Source organism: Heliconius melpomene, chromosome 7 (assembly GCF_056956725.1).
Source record: "Heliconius melpomene rosina isolate 202511_hmr_F chromosome 7, ASM5695672v1, whole genome shotgun sequence".
NCBI lineage: Eukaryota > Metazoa > Arthropoda > Insecta > Lepidoptera > Nymphalidae > Heliconius > Heliconius melpomene.
In genome coordinates, this window is record NC_140395.1 from 5,564,557 (window position 1) to 5,582,673 (window position 18,117).

The 18,117-nt window shown below is 36.1% G+C and overlaps 1 protein-coding gene across 4 annotated transcripts in view; it reads right to left on the reverse strand.

The window, feature by feature from the left end:
• LOC146537473 (uncharacterized) overlaps window positions 1–18,117 on the reverse strand; it is a 223,246-nt gene that overhangs the window by 75,498 nt on the left and 129,631 nt on the right. For all 4 annotated transcript variants that reach the window (XR_014878103.1, XM_085187608.1, XM_085187607.1 and 1 more), the window contains exons 3-4: window positions 7,602–8,022; window positions 3,790–3,857 (exon numbers count right to left, since the gene is read on the reverse strand). Coding sequence is in view for 3 of the 4 variants with exons in the window: in XM_085187608.1 (XP_085043734.1) it covers window positions 3,790–3,857; window positions 7,602–8,022 (489 nt within the window). In the remaining variant the exon portion in view is untranslated. The remainder of the gene's footprint in view (window positions 1–3,789; window positions 3,858–7,601; window positions 8,023–18,117) is intronic.

The window sequence follows — 18,117 nt, forward strand, 5'->3', positions numbered from 1 at the left end:
TTCTCTTATGATAATAATTAAAACTTAAATATATTATTTATGATAACATTGAGTTAATCTTATACACTGTTAGTAAATTCAGTAAATTTATAGTTCTTTTAACTATTATATAGTTTGACTGTAAGCACAACGGGGGTGTGGGTTCGATTTCCAGTATGGTTATTTAAAGTAAGGTTTGGCCACATTAGTAAACATTATGAAATGACTAGTTTTTCAGTCGATTAGCGGTTAACTCACACAGTAATGATCTACGCTTACAACACAATGTCTTCGATTCAGCTCGTACGGAGAACACCAAAACATATGAAAGTCGCGAATAAAATTTGTGTAACTTATTATATCTTCAAAGAGAACAATAACATGTTTTTCTGATTCTATAAGGGCTTAATAATAATCTTATATAAGAAGCTTTATATAAGAATATTTTTAAGTTCTTATCGAATCAGATATATATACTAAGGAATATAAAAATTTGGCAGTAGCAGGCTCGATTTCATTGATTTATTAAATTTGTGAAAAAATTGCGTCTGACTGTAAATGCAACGATAATTATCCGATTCCCACTCTGGAGAACAATAGTTTTTTATTTTCCGCTCTGGCGGCACGTAGTTAAGTTCCGCTACTCAATAAACAATGTATCGATCAGTCACAATGACAAAATTAATTGGGCAGAAAATGGGAATCGGAGTGTCCTAACAGCTTAGGGAACTTATTCTCTCGCGGGAAGAAGCGTGAAGCTGCTTCCCTATCACTTCATTATTAAAATAATCCAAATACATTCATATTGATAATACAAGCTTCGCTTATTGACTATAGCAGATGTGTAAGAGAAACCGCGAGATAATTTACATAGAGCCCAAATCGCGCACAATCCTAAGCAAATGTTTTTGCACAACCTCCGAAAGAAAACCCTTGTATAAGTTTATTTTTCGTTGTACTGAATTTAGATATATTGTTTTATTTTATATTTTTCAAGAGATTCTTTGAGGCCATCGTGGCGCTGTGGAAGTGAGACTGCAAACGGTTGGTTGTGGGTTTATACCCCACAAGAGGGAATGAAAGACAGAACTTCACTCTGATATTGCGTTTCGGATGAATTCAATTTTTATCTTATCTAATCCTTGTCTAGTGTAAAATATGATGTATTCTAAAAATACAACCCCTATCGCCGGACGTATTTAGAAATGTAGCAATCTCGTCGGCAAATTTACTGCCCCCGTTCATCCGTGTCACACTGACAGGTCTACGTGACGCTGTCCATAGAACATTATGTAACTTCCCTTTGGAAATTTCGGTTAAAGCCTATCTATACTTCTATGCTAACACTAGCGACCCACCGTGGTTATATCCGCTTAAACTTGTTTTATTATATACTAGCGGACGCGCGCAGCTCCGCTTGCTTATTTACGGGTGAATTCTAATAAACCATGAAATGTATGTTCAATTAAATATTTTTAACAGTCTAAATTTCAAATTGTATAAAAATCGGTGGCGATTTAAAGATTTTTCCATACAAACTTTCAACCCCTTATCTGCACCTTTAGGGGGTGAATTCTAGAAAACCATAAAACACATGTTCAATTAAATATTTTTAAGAGTCTGAATTTCAAATTTTATAAAAATTGGTGCCGATTTAAAAAAAATCTATACAAACTTTCAACCCCTTATTTGCACCCTTAGGGAGAGAATTCTAGAAAACGATGAAACACGTATTCAATTAAATACTTTTAAAAATCTAAATTCCAAATTTTATAAAAATCGGTGCCGATTTAATTTTTTTTCCATTCAAACTTTAAACCCCTATTTCACCCCTTTAGAGTTAAAATTTTTCAAAATCCCTTCTTAGTGGATGTCCAGATTACGAAAGTAAATATCTGTCCAAATTTCACGTTTCTACCATCAGTAGTTACGGCTGTGCGTGCGTCTTACCTCAGTCAGTGAGGACAAGTCCTTTTATCTATATATATAAAATCGAAAGGTCACTCACTCATCACGAAATCTCAGAAACTACAAGTGCTAGGAATCTCAAATTTTGCATAGGAGTTACTTATAGAACGTAGGTGCTCGCTAAGACGGGAATTTGCAATTTCTGAGGGGTGATTTCTAAGGGGTTGTTTTTGGAGTCGAAAGTTTGTATGAAACTTCGTTACTACAAACAAATGCTAGGAGTCTCAAATTTTGCATAGACGTCACTAGGACGTAGTCATGGAGACAGAAATTAATAATAACATAGTTCACACGGGTGAAACCGAGAGCGAGCCGCTTGTATATATATATAGATTATAGGCAGATTATACAAAATCTTTATCTTTATTTTTAATCTATATATATAAAATCGAAAGGTCACTCACTTATCACGAAATCTCAGAAACTACAAGTGCTAGGAATCTCAAATTTTGCATAGGAGTTACTTATAGAACGTAGGTGCTCGCTAAGACGGGAATTTGCAATTTCTGAGGGGTGATTTCTAAGGGGTTGTTTTTGGAGTCGAAAGTTTGTATGAAACTTCGTTACTACAAACAAATGCTAGGAGTCTCAAATTTTGCATAGACGTCACTAGGACGTAGTCATGGAGACAGAAATTAATAATAACATAGTTCACACGGGTGAAACCGAGAGCGAGCCGCTTGTATATATATATAGATTATAGGCAGATTATACAAAATCTTTATCTTTATTTTTAACCGACTTCCTAAGAGGAGGAGATTATCAATCCGACTGAACGTTTTTTTGTCTGTTACCTCAGAACTTTTGAATGGATGAGCCGATTTTGATTATTCCTTTTTTTTATAGTCCATTTCTAATAACGGTAATCACAAGAAAACCACATAGGTAAGACCTAAATTTGCATTAAGTATGTGCGCTACAAATGGAGGAATAACTCAATATCTTGCCAATCGATGTTGATCATTCTTTTTTTATTGGAAAGAGTGTGTACCCTTCAAGGTTAATTTGATGAAAGTTTGGTTGGTCCCATGTATAATTTAGATATACAAGCCATTATAACTTTAAAGTTTCATTAAAGTCTGTTTAGTACACACCTTAAAGTTCAACCTCAAAAACTTTTACATTTAAAATATTTGTAAGATTATAAAGAAGAGTTTTTTGATCGAACTCGGTAATATCAGGAATACAAAATAATATATATTTCGAAATAAATATATATTTTTGTGTTGGATAGTTCATTTATTGCGGAAGTCCACAGGCTATATAAAAAACATAGTAATCGGTTCGTTAGTTACTTCTGGGACTTAGAATGAGTCATTATTATATTCTCTATAGTTTTTAGTAATATTCATTTGACATCAGGACCGAAGTCGAATTTAAAAGCCGGTTTTATTATAAAACCGATCGATCCTTTACAAATTTTTACCCATTTTCAACAGAAAATGTTTGCCTTTTGTTGTTAGATTGGATGTTTTGTAAGTAAAATTGAAAGTTTGAGTGGCACTTCAATTTTTGAAAAGTTCTTTGGAATATTGGTTGTTTAATATTATGGATTATAAAAGTATGTATTTTCGTTTATTATGTTTTATATTTATTCACATATATTATAGAGGCTGTCGTTACGCAGCGGGACAACACCTGAATCCACGTTTAGTGTTCGATTCCCACTCGGGGAACCGAATTATTTTCATTGCACCGCTCTGGTAACGACACAAAACGCGGAGTTGAATTCAGCGGAAAACACTTTTAACTTAATTCTGGAGGCATTGCGTGTTGAGTAGCGGAACTCAACGCCGCGCTTCGAAACAATAGTATGTATTATAAAATAAAAATTCAACTCACCTAGCCTTAAATTTTTAATAAAGAACACTTGATATATGGTGGCACTCGTTGTTTTTCTATAACGTAACCTGAAACAAGTAAAAATTTAATTTTAAAATTCTTTATATAGTTACATTGAACATTGAAGACATTACTTAACTATTTAATATATAGGTACAGCAAAAAAAAACTTTCTGTTAATTATTGGTAGTCAGTATTTTTTTATTGTTCGCTTCACACAAATATCAAGATATTATTTCTCTCGTGGCGGAACTGAGCCCCGCACTTTGTAATATTACCAAAGCCAGGAAATGGAAACCATTCGTACCCCGAGTGTGATCCGAACCCACAACTGTGGTGTTTTACGGTCATCAGCTATGCCTCAATTTAGAATTTTAGAAATCCTCCAAAAGCCATTTCCAAGCGTGTACATGCGACAATGGATTCGGTCTTTTCGAGAAGTAAAAGAATATTTCAAACAAAATAAGTGTATTTATTGAAATATACTTTTGTTTTCCCAGTATTGTTAGTAGGTAAAGGTAAATTGAAGATTTAATTTTTCTGTGTTCAGATGGCATGAATCAGTGGAATAACTGATCTGGTTGACAAAGCACGGAGTTCCGTGACTAAACACACAAGATATTGAATGAAGGTCGGAAAGATGTTCTTGACACAAGGTTTCCTGCCTAACCTATGCCTAGCCTATGAGTAAACAAAATAAAAGTGAAAATAAAGAAAATTGAAATTTAATTTATACCTTCAAACGACTATGAACTCGTTACACCTTTACATATCCTAAATAAAATCACAGCATGGAATATAGCATATGGGATATAAAATTATCAACATATACAGGGTGGAAGAGGCAGTGCTCCTTTTACTGAAACTGCATATAGGGTAAAATATTTGAAACCCAGAACTAAAGAAATTAATCATGGTACCTCAACAGTTTTGACGCAGGATTTTTTTTCATTTCATGATTTTTATCCATACCTGTATTTAACGTGACGCACACATACGTGTGCGACGTTGCCGCTTTGACAGGTAAGTGTGTGCGTGTTTATGTTATACTTTACAAATGGCGTTTTATTTTAAAACGATAATTTTATTAATTAATTTGTTTGAAAAAATAACTTTTTCACTTTTGGGAATTATTTTTTTTCTGAATTATATTAGGCTTTTATAGAGTAGTTAAAACTGTGGTTTCATTTAAAGTGATGCTGACAATTCCACCCTGTATATATATTATGACGTAAGCTCTTCCGTTTAAAGCTTATTTACTGAAACGTGAGGATGCATCGTTTATGAATCTAATACATGCATTTACTTAATACTGCATTGTTTAAACTGAAGGCTATATGATCTCATCGATTTTTCCCAGCTTTAGCCATCTTTATGGATGTCATATATATATATATATTGAAAAGTAGAGCTTAAATTAAAGACTATCCGTTCTTTTCTTATAGCAGCAGTAAAACGAAATAACGATGGAACTATTAAATAAATATAAACATTTTTGAATTGAAAAAAAATTGTAAATGATGCCTTTAGCAATAATATTCAGTCGGTCGCATCAAGACGCTAAAACCTTTCTCTACATTTTTCTGAAATTTATAACAAGGAAAAAAAATAACAATCAACAATTAATTCTACATGTGCAAATACAACAAAGGAATAAAAAGACAAAAAATTACACATCTTAAAGGGCTTTCATAGAAAAAGTGGTATATTCAAAGAAAAAATTGCCAAAAATTGGCTCAGAAAGTTACTTTTTGAATCTCGGCTAGTAATTAGCAGCGCATTTGTTCCGCGCCGCAAAAATTCACATACCAGTATACGGTACTAGCTCATTAGGGCGTCCATGTTGGCTCGAAATTTTGAAATTGAATAATGCTATATATATATTTTGTTGTTTTTTTTTTGGGTTTATGGTTTCTTTAGTTTTAGTTTTTAGTTGTTATTTGGGTTTGTGACTTGTGCCATTGAGTTACACCAACGTTGTTATTAGCATATTATAGGTAGCTCGAGAAGTATGTTTTTATTTTTTTTCTGTCTTCAATAATGATTGAGATATTTAGAATGAGATATTATGAAACTTTACAAACTTAAGTTTGTATGCAATGGACTATAATTATAAGTTTGTTATTGATGTTATCTGTAATAGAAATATATATTTCCACTTTTCAGACTTTTAATGAATGATAAATGTGAAAATCCTTAAAAAATCGAAAAAAAAAATTTTTTTATCCCATACGGAAACATATAGTGGGTATACAGAAAATAGTAAAAAGTAAAAAAAAACAAGAAAGTTGTTTACCCCTTTCCCGCAATAGGCTTAAAAAACTTATCGACAACCAAAAATCCAAATGTAGTGGAAAAATAGTTTGAAAGTTACTCGCTGACGTCAGAGATTTTTATTTGCGAAAGTTTCCAAGCTGGTGCCTATTAACGTCAGTGGAAGTTTACGGAGGTTTTTTGAATACTAATCAATATCTACACCTACTTCCTTTAATTTTTATTCTGGACACCTTCTACGTTGGAGTCAGGAATACTAATTAATGTAATAGATCCTTTCTTAGAAGATCTTCATTTTATATGGAAGTTTGTGGAAGTGTTATTTTATTTTTTATTGCATGTTCCATTTTATAAATCAAGCGGTTTCATGCTTTTTACCGCGTAGCAGGTTACGCACAGGGAACCTAGTGTTAAGTTACTCCATTGGTCCCCCACACTTTCTGCCCAATTTTCTAGAAATTGCTTGTTGAGACGCGAAACTCAACACTTTGGTACCAAAGAGGAGAAATGAAATTAATTTAAATATAATAATTCCCCCGAGTGGGGATCGAACCCATAACCATCTCGTTTATAGTCAGATACTAAATAAGTTGAATTCTGACACCAACACGCATTGCCTCCAAAACTCGGCAGAAAGTGGGGAATGGAGTATCTTAACACTAGGTTCCTGCCTACCGTGCTGTGTGCGGGATAGAGCGTGAAGCTGATTTGAAATAAACAGTAGAAAATGGGTAAAATATGCTAATTTTCGCTTAAAAAGAGTTAATCACGCGACACTAATGATATGAATGCATCATTTGCCCCATTCAGTAAGTAAACAGTTCATAGATTGATGAAGACAAATGAACGGGTACGAACTAAAGCCGCTTCGCATTAAAGGTAATTTGCATAGTTGCTATTTATTTTATATACAGTACAAACCTCATTAATTATTATGCCGGTTTAGTGCTCGTTAATTATTTATTGATTACTTCACTATTATTACCATTATTACATGCAAGCACGTGTGTTAAATTTCTAGTGTGTTTTCCAGAAATTTTTAGGAAACTAGAATTCAGAAACAGATGATGTTTTTCCTAACAAATATCGAGATAATTCGAAATAAGGTGTGATTGTAACGCGACGGTTGAGGGTTCGATCCTCTCTTTAAGGAATAAATTATTATTTCTTGATATTTTAATTTCAAACCTAGCATTGAGTTCCACCACTCAACACACAATGTCTTGAAAAATTCGGCGGAAAGTGGGGAACGGAGTGTCTTAACAATAGGTTTCACTCTGCCTACCCTACTATATACGGGATACAGCGTGAAGTTGATTTTTTAAATTTTTACGTGCGACTTTGAATTATTTTGCAAAAATATAATTCAAAGTCCAAATAGCGCAAATACAGACAGGCAGGCCTGATTGTCTTATGTAACAATTTTCATATACAAAAAAGATAGAAACATAATAATTCCCTTGCTCCGCTAAATGGGAACGGCTGTGTGATGGATACAATGTGAAACTAAAAAAAGAAAATAACTAGATAAAACTTACCTAAAAACAACACTAGTTTCCTCGTTTTCTAAATGCGAAGCATCCGTCAGGGACCACTGCAGCACTACACCAGTCCGGCCCTCCAGAGGTCCACTCACAATCATGGCCGGCACGAACCTATATCTTAAACTCTTCCTATAAATCGATCTTTCCACTCGCGAACTACGAAATTTGGGCTTGAAATAGTACCCATCAAAATCACTTTCACTGTTTGTCCTATAACTGAAGTCTTCGCTCCAAATCTTGATGTGTTTCGATCGTATTGGACGCGAATGTTTGGGCACGAAGTACGGAATCGGTTCTTCATCTCTACAAGGTCTTTCGGAGAAGCTGGTTGGCGTGAAGTTGCCTCTGATGTAGTTGCCAACTATGGAGTATAGCACGTAGTCCCGGAGTGATGGGTCGTCGAATTGTAGATGAACTGAAAAGAAAAATAAAGAAAATATTATTTTTTTAAAAGATTTACGTCAAAATATTAGGATATAAATTAATAATAATTTAACATGTACGAGAAGTTACGTGCAAATCTAGCCTTAAATACTGTTGTGGTGTAATTAAACATATCTGGTATAACATTAACCAGTGAGTGCGGTTATAGCAGGTAAAGTCTCACATAAATTTACTATATTTGTAATTAAAACATAGATTAATTCTGAAACACGTATATTTCTTTCTATTATTATTATTTTACTAATATTTTATTAGCCACGGCGATATATGGAAAGAAATATTATGAATAGGTAGGAAAACTTATTGCTGAGATACTCCGTTTCTCACTTTACACAGTTTTCGAGTCATTGCATATTGTTTTTTGATTGGAACTCACAGCAAATAATAATAATTCATTCCTCTAAATAATAATCGAATCCAAAACCGCTATGTTTCCAGTCGGACCTGCTGCTACTGCGCCACTATAGCCACATAACAACACAATTATGAGATTATAAAGAATATTATGTCTAGGCTTAAACCAAAAAAAAATCTTAATATAAATCTTTTAATTTGACAAAATAATATTACCAATCTAAAACATAAAGAAAAAGATCTTAACGCTAAACTAAGCCACTTTTCTCGATAATTATAAGAAATTAATTTCAATTGGACCATTTATCACCGAGACTGATTAGATTAGAGCTAAGGATAATCATTCTTATTTATTGTCAGGGCTTTCAATGTCTAAGTATCGCTAGTATAAGAATACTTGTTTCCGATTATGCTTAAGAAGGAGAGGACACTTCTCATTAAGAGCTCTTGGGCCCATGATTGATGTTAATGGATGGATGACTTGTTTACAAGATACGAAATATATAAATTGTTATAATAATATGTTTATTATAAATAATAATTTATTAAGTGTATTTGATTGTATATGCGGTGGTTGTGCGTTTCAATCCAGTTCGGGGAAGCGACTATTACGTTTTAGAATAAAAACAGCCCAAAAATTAAAAAAGCATTTTTTTTGGAAAATTGTCATATTTTCAATACTATCGCGTTAACTGTTATGAAAAACTAGAAAAAAATCAACATTTATTTTCATTTTTTGGACACCCAGGAATATATATTTTAATTTTACCAGGATTTGGAATAATTTTCCATATTATTTTTCAAGAAAGTGTGAAGATATAGTACCCGTACCCGTACCCGTTTGATTTTTGATTGAGCTCGGGCTTAACAGCATTAATATATTTTATACTTGGAGTATTCAATAAATAGGAAACGGAGTGTCTTAACACTAGGTTCCCTTTGCCTCCCGGCTGTGTGCGACTATTCAAGAAATTTGCGTGAAATTTAGTAGTAAAATGAAAAACTCCCTTTTCCTTAGAAATTTGAATAAAGTGAACTTTTAGTGCTCTATTACAGTTCTTCCCATTCTTTAAGTGGGGAACGAAGTGTCTTAACACTAGGTTCCCTCTGCCTACCCTGATATGCGCGGGATATAACGTGACGCTGATTTATTTATTAATTTATTTTGTATATATTTATTGAGCTCTTATATTCTATACAATAATGTTTCTAAAACTATTACAAAGTAAAGAACGAAGTGATTTGTCACTACTTCCTATCTCTACTAGCAAAAAACAGTGAAGCTGAACAAATATATTATACAACGCCAGTAGGAAAAATTTCCACATAAATGGGAAAAATTATACGATATGAGGTAATATCGCGATACATTATATTTTTACCAAACTTTCCCGCGGGATCAAATGGGATTTGAATGAATGTTTTATTGATAGTGCTATGCGTATGGTTATTGATAGGGTTTGCTACCATTATATTAAATATTATTATTATTATATTTATTTACTATTATTTTTTCTTTATTATTATTTTATATTGTAAAAACAGTAACTGGTGTTAAGTTAATAACAAATACTCCGTTTCCCAAGACAAACTGTGGCGTAACTCAACGCAGCGCTTTGTATAACTTTCATAGGCTTTTACAGGCATAACTTTTATAGTAGTTCTATGTACATTTACCACTTGGGCAAACATTAATGTATATAAATTTATTGAAAAAATAATAATAATAAATATTTTTGAAGAGATTATAGACTTGAATATTTCATAATAAATGCACCTCGATACATCTACGAGACCTTAAGGTGGATTCGGACAAACAGAGAACAAATTGGTCCTTTAATTGAAGAACAAAGAGATCTTTTTCAAAACCTTAAAAAAATTACAGCTAAAACACATCTAGAAAGAAAATAACAAATTAACTTCTCTACTCCTGCAATATCCAATTTTCAATAGTAATAACAGCTTTATAAGGGCTAAACAATGATGAAAAAAAAGGTATACCGCATTTCACCATACAAGTAATCCTGGCTTAACGAACTATAGTCCCTTGGAGGTACATTCTCGTATATTGTTATTCGTGCTAAAAGAAAATAAAGGGGAAATGGTATGTCGAAGCTATTATATAAATTACTTTCGAAAATAGGCTTGGCAAAAGTTTTTTTTTTGCATTTTCTTTTATATATTACTAGCGGACGCGCGCGGCTTCGCTTGCTTATTTAGGGGTCAATTCTAATAAACCACGAAACATGTTTTTAATGAAATATTTTTTAATACAAATTTTATAAAAATCGGTGGCGATTTAAAGAGTTTTCCATACAAACTTTTAACCCCTTATTTGCACCCTTAGGGGGTGATTTCTAGAAAACCATGAAACACATGTTCAATTAAACGTTTTTAAGAGTTTAAATTTCAAACTTTATAAAAATTGGTGCCGATTTAAAAAAAAATCTATACAAACTTTCAACCCCTTATTTACACCTTAGGGGGAGAATTCTAGAAAACGATGAAACACGTGTTCAATTAAATACTTTTAAAAATCTAAATTTAAAATTTTATAAAAATCTGTGCCGATTTAATTTTTTTTCCATACAAACTTTCAACCCCTATTTCACCCCTTTAGGGTTAAAATTTTTCAAAATCCCTTCTTAGTGGATGTCCAGATTACGAAAATAATCATCTGTCCAAATTTGACGTTTCTACGCCCAGCAGTTAGGGCTGTGGGTGCGTCTTACCTCAGTCAGTGAGGACAAGTCCTTTTATATGTCGGAAATGGTAGTACTGAGGTGGTTCCGGAACGCCAGCGCCATCTGTTGGCGCTTTACAGAGTTAGTGTTATGCATTGGTATGGAAGGGGCGAGTCGAAGCGTGGCCGACGGACATCGACTCACTTTGTGTTTGGCGGTCGGCCGGTGCAGACGACACTAAAACTGTCCCGCGTTCCGTGCTGTGTATCTACCTACTGGGATAGCGATAGCTGCTTTCTTGTGAATTGGTTACGGTGTTGTAATTAATTCGTAATATCACAAATTGTGTTTACTCATGCCAACATTATCCACGGAAGCCCACAGTAGACTGGGTACTCAAAAACTATGTACGAGGGAAATCCACCCAACTCCGACATCAGAAGTGCGATCGGTGTTGGCACAAAGAACAATGGAGATAACCACTGGCGTGCTATGTTCGAAGCCCTTTATACACCGAGGCTAATTCAGGGAGGTATATGTGGTTACCCACTTATGATCCTGACAAAGAAGACACTTACGCGAGATCGTGGTGCGCAACGGCTGACTTGTGCTTTTGACAAACTCCCCGAGAGGCAGTCAACTCGAGCTTGCTGTAAGTAAGGCACTGGAAGGTGAAGCATCTTTGTGGCTGTCTCAAACAGCGTACGAGAGTATGACATGCTACCCTCACAAATCACTGGATATTGTGATGTGGGCCAAGAAGAGGTTGCTGTGGCTACTGTTCTCTCTCGCATATCACAGTCTGACCCGCAGCTTTAACGTATAGCGTTTACAACACTGAAGTGTTTGAGCGGTGGAAAAATGGCTGGCCATAAGTAAGCAGAATGCAGCAGCAAGCCTATCGATGCGACGTGACGAACACCTGTAGCTTCAACGTCGAATCAAGCAGTGTAACAGCCGGCAGCGAGGCCTTTAGTGTGCTTCTGCGTGGCAAACCGGGTCATATCGCCATCTGGTGTACGAGCGAAGGCGGCAGCGGACCAAGCGATGGCAGCGGAGACGGCGCTGCGCGCCGTGAGCGGTGTGTGGACGAAGCGGCGTGTGGACGTATGCAGTGTCCAACCTCCAAAGGGTAGGGTACAGGACAAAGGTGAACTGATTTGTTTCGTTTACAATTCTGGTGCTGAATTCTCGTTAGTTGAAAGTTTTTCTGTTAAATTTAGTGGTCGACGGTTTAGTAATGTTGTTACTATGACCGGAATTGGTCAAACACGAGTATACAGTACCGGACAAATTCTGTGTTGTATAGTGTTTAACGATTGCCCTCTTGGGATATTGTTGTCGCGAGATTTTAAATTAGGATTTTACAGTAAACATAACTGACTGACATTTTGTTTGACGGGAATCTTTATGTAAATTCAGTAAATAGCGATAGTGTGAGTGAGTTGACTTTGACTGACATCTCAGCTGACCATTACTGGTAGTGAACAATTGAAACTTTTAGAAACCTTAGGTCGATATTCAGAATTTTTCATAGTTGGTTTTCCAACGACTCTAGTATTGGTTCGAATGTTCGAGTTGGTTCGAATCGCACAGTACAGCGGCGTCCATATAGAATGTCGGCGGATGAACGTGACATTATACGCCACAGAGTTAAAGAACGGTTACACGCGAATATCATTAGGCCGAGCTGTTCTCCTTTCGAAAGTCCAGCTTTATTAGTAAAGAAGTATGACGTTCAGATCGTATCCATATTGACTATAGTGAGTTTAACAATAAAACCATCCCGGACAGTTATCCGCTTCCATTGATTACTGATCAAACTTCACGTTTTCAGGGTGCTAATTATTTTTTGAAACTCTATAGCGCAAGCGGTTTTCATTTGATCACAGTAAACGAAAATTCTATAGACAGTACTGCTTTCACAACAGCTGAAGGGCAGTTTGAATTCTTGACTGTGCCTTTTGGTCTGAAGAATTCGATTTCGATTTTTCAGAGGAGAATTGTGATCGTGTTGGGTGATTTGTTTCGCGGTTGCGTGGTTGTGTATTTTGAGGACATTTTAATTGTCTCAACCGATTTAGCGGTCCAGTATGGGAGGACTTAATGCAGTGTTGGAAGCTGTGACAAGGGCTGGTTTCTCTTTGAACCTAGTAAAGTGTTCCTTCTTTAGGACGAGGGTGGTGTTTTTGGGGTTTGAAGTGGAGGCTGGTCAAGTCTCTACCGCCTCCGAAGACTGATTAAGTTGTGGCAGTTTGTCGGATTTCCGTCAGTTTCCTTCTGTCATTTTCTATTTTCGGCAGTTTTGATTCTGTTGTTCGTCTCGAGGCTGAGGGGACTATTGAACAGCATTTTGACTTTTGCTGGTTTCCGGTCATGGTGTGCTGGAAGATTTGTGGATGACTGCGTTGCTTGTAGGGTCGCGAAATCTCACTCGGGCAGGGTTCAAGCTGGGCTGCATCTGATCCCTAAGGTAATGATGCCGTGCCATAAGGTTCGTTTAGACGTGGCGGGTAGGCTCAGCAGTGAAACGATAAGAAAGAGTACATTTTCATTCTGACAGGCGCGTTCGCGAAGTGTGTTTTTTTTTGTTTCATGCGGCAGGCATTGACTCTTGGAGTGTTCACGAGGTGACTTGCGGCTTTGTTTGGGGCTCCAACTCGCATCATTGCTGACCAGGGAAGATGTTTCACTGGTGGTGGTTTCACTAGTAGACATTGATTGGCATCCCTTGGCGGCGGGTTTACCTCATGCTAAAAGGCGGGTAAGGCGCGTCAGGAGTGTGTTAAAGTCCATATTAACGGCGTTTGAGACTAGCGGTAATAGGTTATAGCAAGAATCTGTAGGAGAGTACAACTCGTGATAAATTGTACGATAAACCGGGAGCTTTGAGCTTTTAATACGTGAAGTTGCGATACCGTTATCATTGATGTGTATCGGTGGTGTGTATCATTGATGTGTGTCATTGATGTGTATCATTGATGTGTGTCATTGATATGTCATTGATTTGTCGTTGATGTGTCAATGGTATGCGTCTTTGATGTGTATCATTGGTGCGTGTCATTGATTTGTATCATTGATGTGTAGTAGTGAGGTATAGTTGTCGTTTGTGGTGGTAGTCGTTGACATTGACAAAATTCGTTTAGTAGCATCAGACATTATTACGAAGTGTGCGGAATATGGTAGGACCCGTTTTGATATGACAAAAACTAAAGTTAGTAAATTTTCTGTTAGCGTATTGTTAGAAAACGAAGAGAGAAATTAGGCACAATTAGATTCGAAAATTAAAGTCCATTTAAGGTTGTCGAAGTTTTGGAGTGTGATCGTTACACACGCTTAAAAGCTGTACGATAGGTTGAGGAAAATGCCAGTAAGTCATGTACCCGACGAAATCAATGTGTAATTTATGATGTTGTTCATGATAATGATGGTGTTTAAGCTTAAGTAGTTAAAGAGACTCGAGTAAATGGTTCTATCGGCCGTAATGTGTTCGACCGTACCAGTAGTTATTTCGTAGTCGTAGCCCGGTAGAAATCGGTATCTCTTGGGGCAACTCAAGTAGTCCGTGGGTGCGCGGTGTGCGTTTAACTCTGGCGGAGGTCGTGGTCTGTAGAGACCGTAGCGTGTTGTCGCAGGTGTGACATACACGGGCTATCCACGCGGTGGATATGCGTATTGAGAGGTTTTCGACCGTACTGAGGTCGTGGTCTGTAGAGACCGTAGCGTGTTGTCGCAGAGGTGACGTACACGGGCGATCCACTCGATGGATATGCGTATTGAGATGTGAGAGAGCAATGTGATTGCTGTTCGGCTGGAGAGCCGTGGCGTATGAGGTCTTTACTCGGAGGTTTCTGTTAATTTGGTTGTAACTTGTTGCTGAAGTAAAGTGAAGTAAAGTAAAGTGAAGTTTTGGTTATGATAATGTCGATGGTACATGGCTGTGGTATTTATGTAGTGATTAGTTACAATTATGATCCAAATTAGTGTCGGATTGTTCTAGTGTCGGATTGTTCTAGTGTCGAGTTGATCTAGTGTCGAGTTGATCTAGTGTCGAGATGATCTGGTGTCGAGTTGTTCTGGTGTCGAGTTGTTCTGGTGTCGAGTTGTTCTAGTGTAAAGTTGTGGTATAAAGCTGTGGTATAAAGTTGTGGTGTAAGGTCCTGGTGTAAGGTCCTGGTGTAAGGTCCTGGTGTAAGGTCCTGGTGTAAGGTCCTGGTGTAAGGTCCTGGTGTAAGGTCCTGGTGTAAGGTCCTGGTGTAAGGTCCTGGTGTAAGGTCCTGGTGTAAGGTCCTGGTGTAGGGTCCTGGTGTAGGGTCCTGGTGTAAGGTCCTGGTGTAAGGATCTGGTGTAGGTTGGCCGAGCGGTACGAGGTACTGTTGTAGCTTTTTCTTCTAGGCTAACCAACACACGAGGACGTGTGCTAGCAGGATGGTCGTGTCGGAAATGGTAGTACTGAGGTGGTTCCGGAACGCCAGCGCCATCTGTTGGCGCTTTACAGAGTTAGTGTTATGCATTGGTATGGAAGGGGCGAGTCGAAGCGTGGCCGACGGGCATCGACTCACTTTGTGTTTGGCGGTCGGCCGGTGCAGACGACACTAAAACTGTCCCGCGTTCCGTGCTGTGTATCTACCTACTGGGATAGCGATAGCTGCTTTCTTGTGAATTGGTTACGGTGTTGTAATTAATTCGTAATATCACAAATTGTGTTTACTCATGCCAACATTATCCACGGAAGCCCACAGTAGACTGGGTACTCAAAAACTATGTACGAGGGAAATCCACCCAACTCCGACATATATATATAGATTATTCACTGACTGTAAAATAGCTTTGGATTCGATTAATATTCGAGAGAGTGATTATATCAAAATGAAAATGGAGAATGGAGGTTCCCTCTGCCTCATCTGCTACGTACGAGAAAAAGCGTAAAAACTAAAATGTTCACGAATATTCAGAACGAAACTAATCAGCTCTGTGGGGAGTGTCAAGACGAAGTATTGAGTGGAACACAACGCCGTTCTTTGACATATCACAGTTAAAAATAGGAAATAAACCCCACAACCATATAATATTATATAATAACACAACAGATATATACATTTATTTTTTGAAACGGGTAGTATTTTACTTCACATTTTGAAACAGTGAAACCCAACTCGCGTACTGAAATAGTATTTAATAGCTTAAAAGCTTCGTTCTTTAACATCGGACAACTTTAGAGCAGAATGTAGTTCATTTCTATCTCTTCTAGTTTTTTTTTTTACTAATTACTTGCAATTTAAAAGGTGTACCTATTTCGATTTTTTTAGCTTCACGCTCATAAGGAACCGTGGAACCTAGATATTCTGCTCCTTACCATTAGGTTCCAAGTTTGTCCACCACGCTTGTCTCCCAAAGCTGGGTGGACAGAGGTCCCTTATCTATCTATATATATAAAATCGAAAGGTCACTCACTCATCACGAAATCTCAGAAACTACATGTGCTAGGAATCTGAAATTTTGCATAGGAGTTACTTATAGGACGTAGGTGCTCGCTAAGACGGGAATTTGCAATATTCGACTTCTAAGGGGTTGTTTTTGGGGTCGAAAGTTTGTATGAAACTTCGTTACTACAAATGCTAGGAGTCTCAAATTTTGCATAGACGTCACTAGGACGTAATCATGGAGACAGAAATTAATAATAACATAGTTCACGCGGGTGAAACCGCGAGCGAGCCGCTAGTTATCTATAACGATAAAATGACGCCAAATTTCATCACCCAAGTGAAGATTGAACCCACAAACATCTTATTTGCAAGCAAACACTGGCAATGAAATACGTATAAAAATTCAATCAATATTATTAAGGTCGAAAGCGAAGTAATATTTCCTCCATAAGTAGGTACCTTTTGTAATTCGTTACAATATCCCAAGAGTCCTCAGCATTAATCATTGCGTTTGCTTGTAAGAAAAGTAATATTCATTTCCTTAAACGCATAACGAGATATTACTGTTATAGTATAATTAATTAGTTTCTTTTCTTTAGTATAGTTAATTTATATAAAAGGCTAGTCCATACCTATATTATAAATTCGAAAGTAACTCTGTCTGTCTGTCTGTCTGTCTGTCTGTCACATACGCAATCAGGGCCAAACCGCTAATTTAATTGTGATAAAATACACATATAGAGATACTTGAGGGTCTCGGGATGAACATAGGATACTTTTTTTTTTCTCATATTTGTAATATTTTCGATATATACCAATATATTAAAATAATTAATTTGACATGCAATTTATTCCGCCATGTTAATAACAATTGTCGCTACGCGTTGCTAAGCAACGGCTTGCAAAGTTTGTTGTTTTAAGAAAACGTCATCCAAAATGAGCTAACGCATACGCGACGTTCGCCAACTCAACCTTATGAGTTTTTATTTAATGTTATTTAAGCATATTTAGGAAGGAATGTTTGGTTATTCCAGTCAGTCAACTCTAATATTAAGAATTTCCTTTAGTTACTTTTACTTCTTTTGTATGTTCATTTCAACTACTCGGATATTTTTTATTCAAATTCAAAATAAGTTTATTACCGTTTTATGACTAACTATACTAAGATAATTTAAAATAATACAACTACAAAATTAAACAAAACAAAAAAAAATAAACAAGTAAAAAGAAAACAAAACGGTAAAAAGAGTGAGGCTGGAGGTGGAGACGTGTTGTCTACAGTGCTGTTCAGCCTCATCCTAAATCACAAACATTAAATAAATTTAAATGTTTACAGGAGGGATGCGATAATTGGTAACAAAAATTTGTACTTATTAAAACTTTAAAAAAACTTAATCATTATTCTATTTGTTATTACTAAGAACAAAATACAGTATGTGTTAAAAAAAAAATTAAAAAATATTTAGAATTCTAACAGGAGACACAATCAGTATATTTATTTAAAGATTGAAGAAATTTTAAAGAGTGGACTCTGCCTGCTTATCAAATGATAAGCCTCCACTTATTATTCTATTTTAGCTTATTTTGATTATTTAGGCTTAA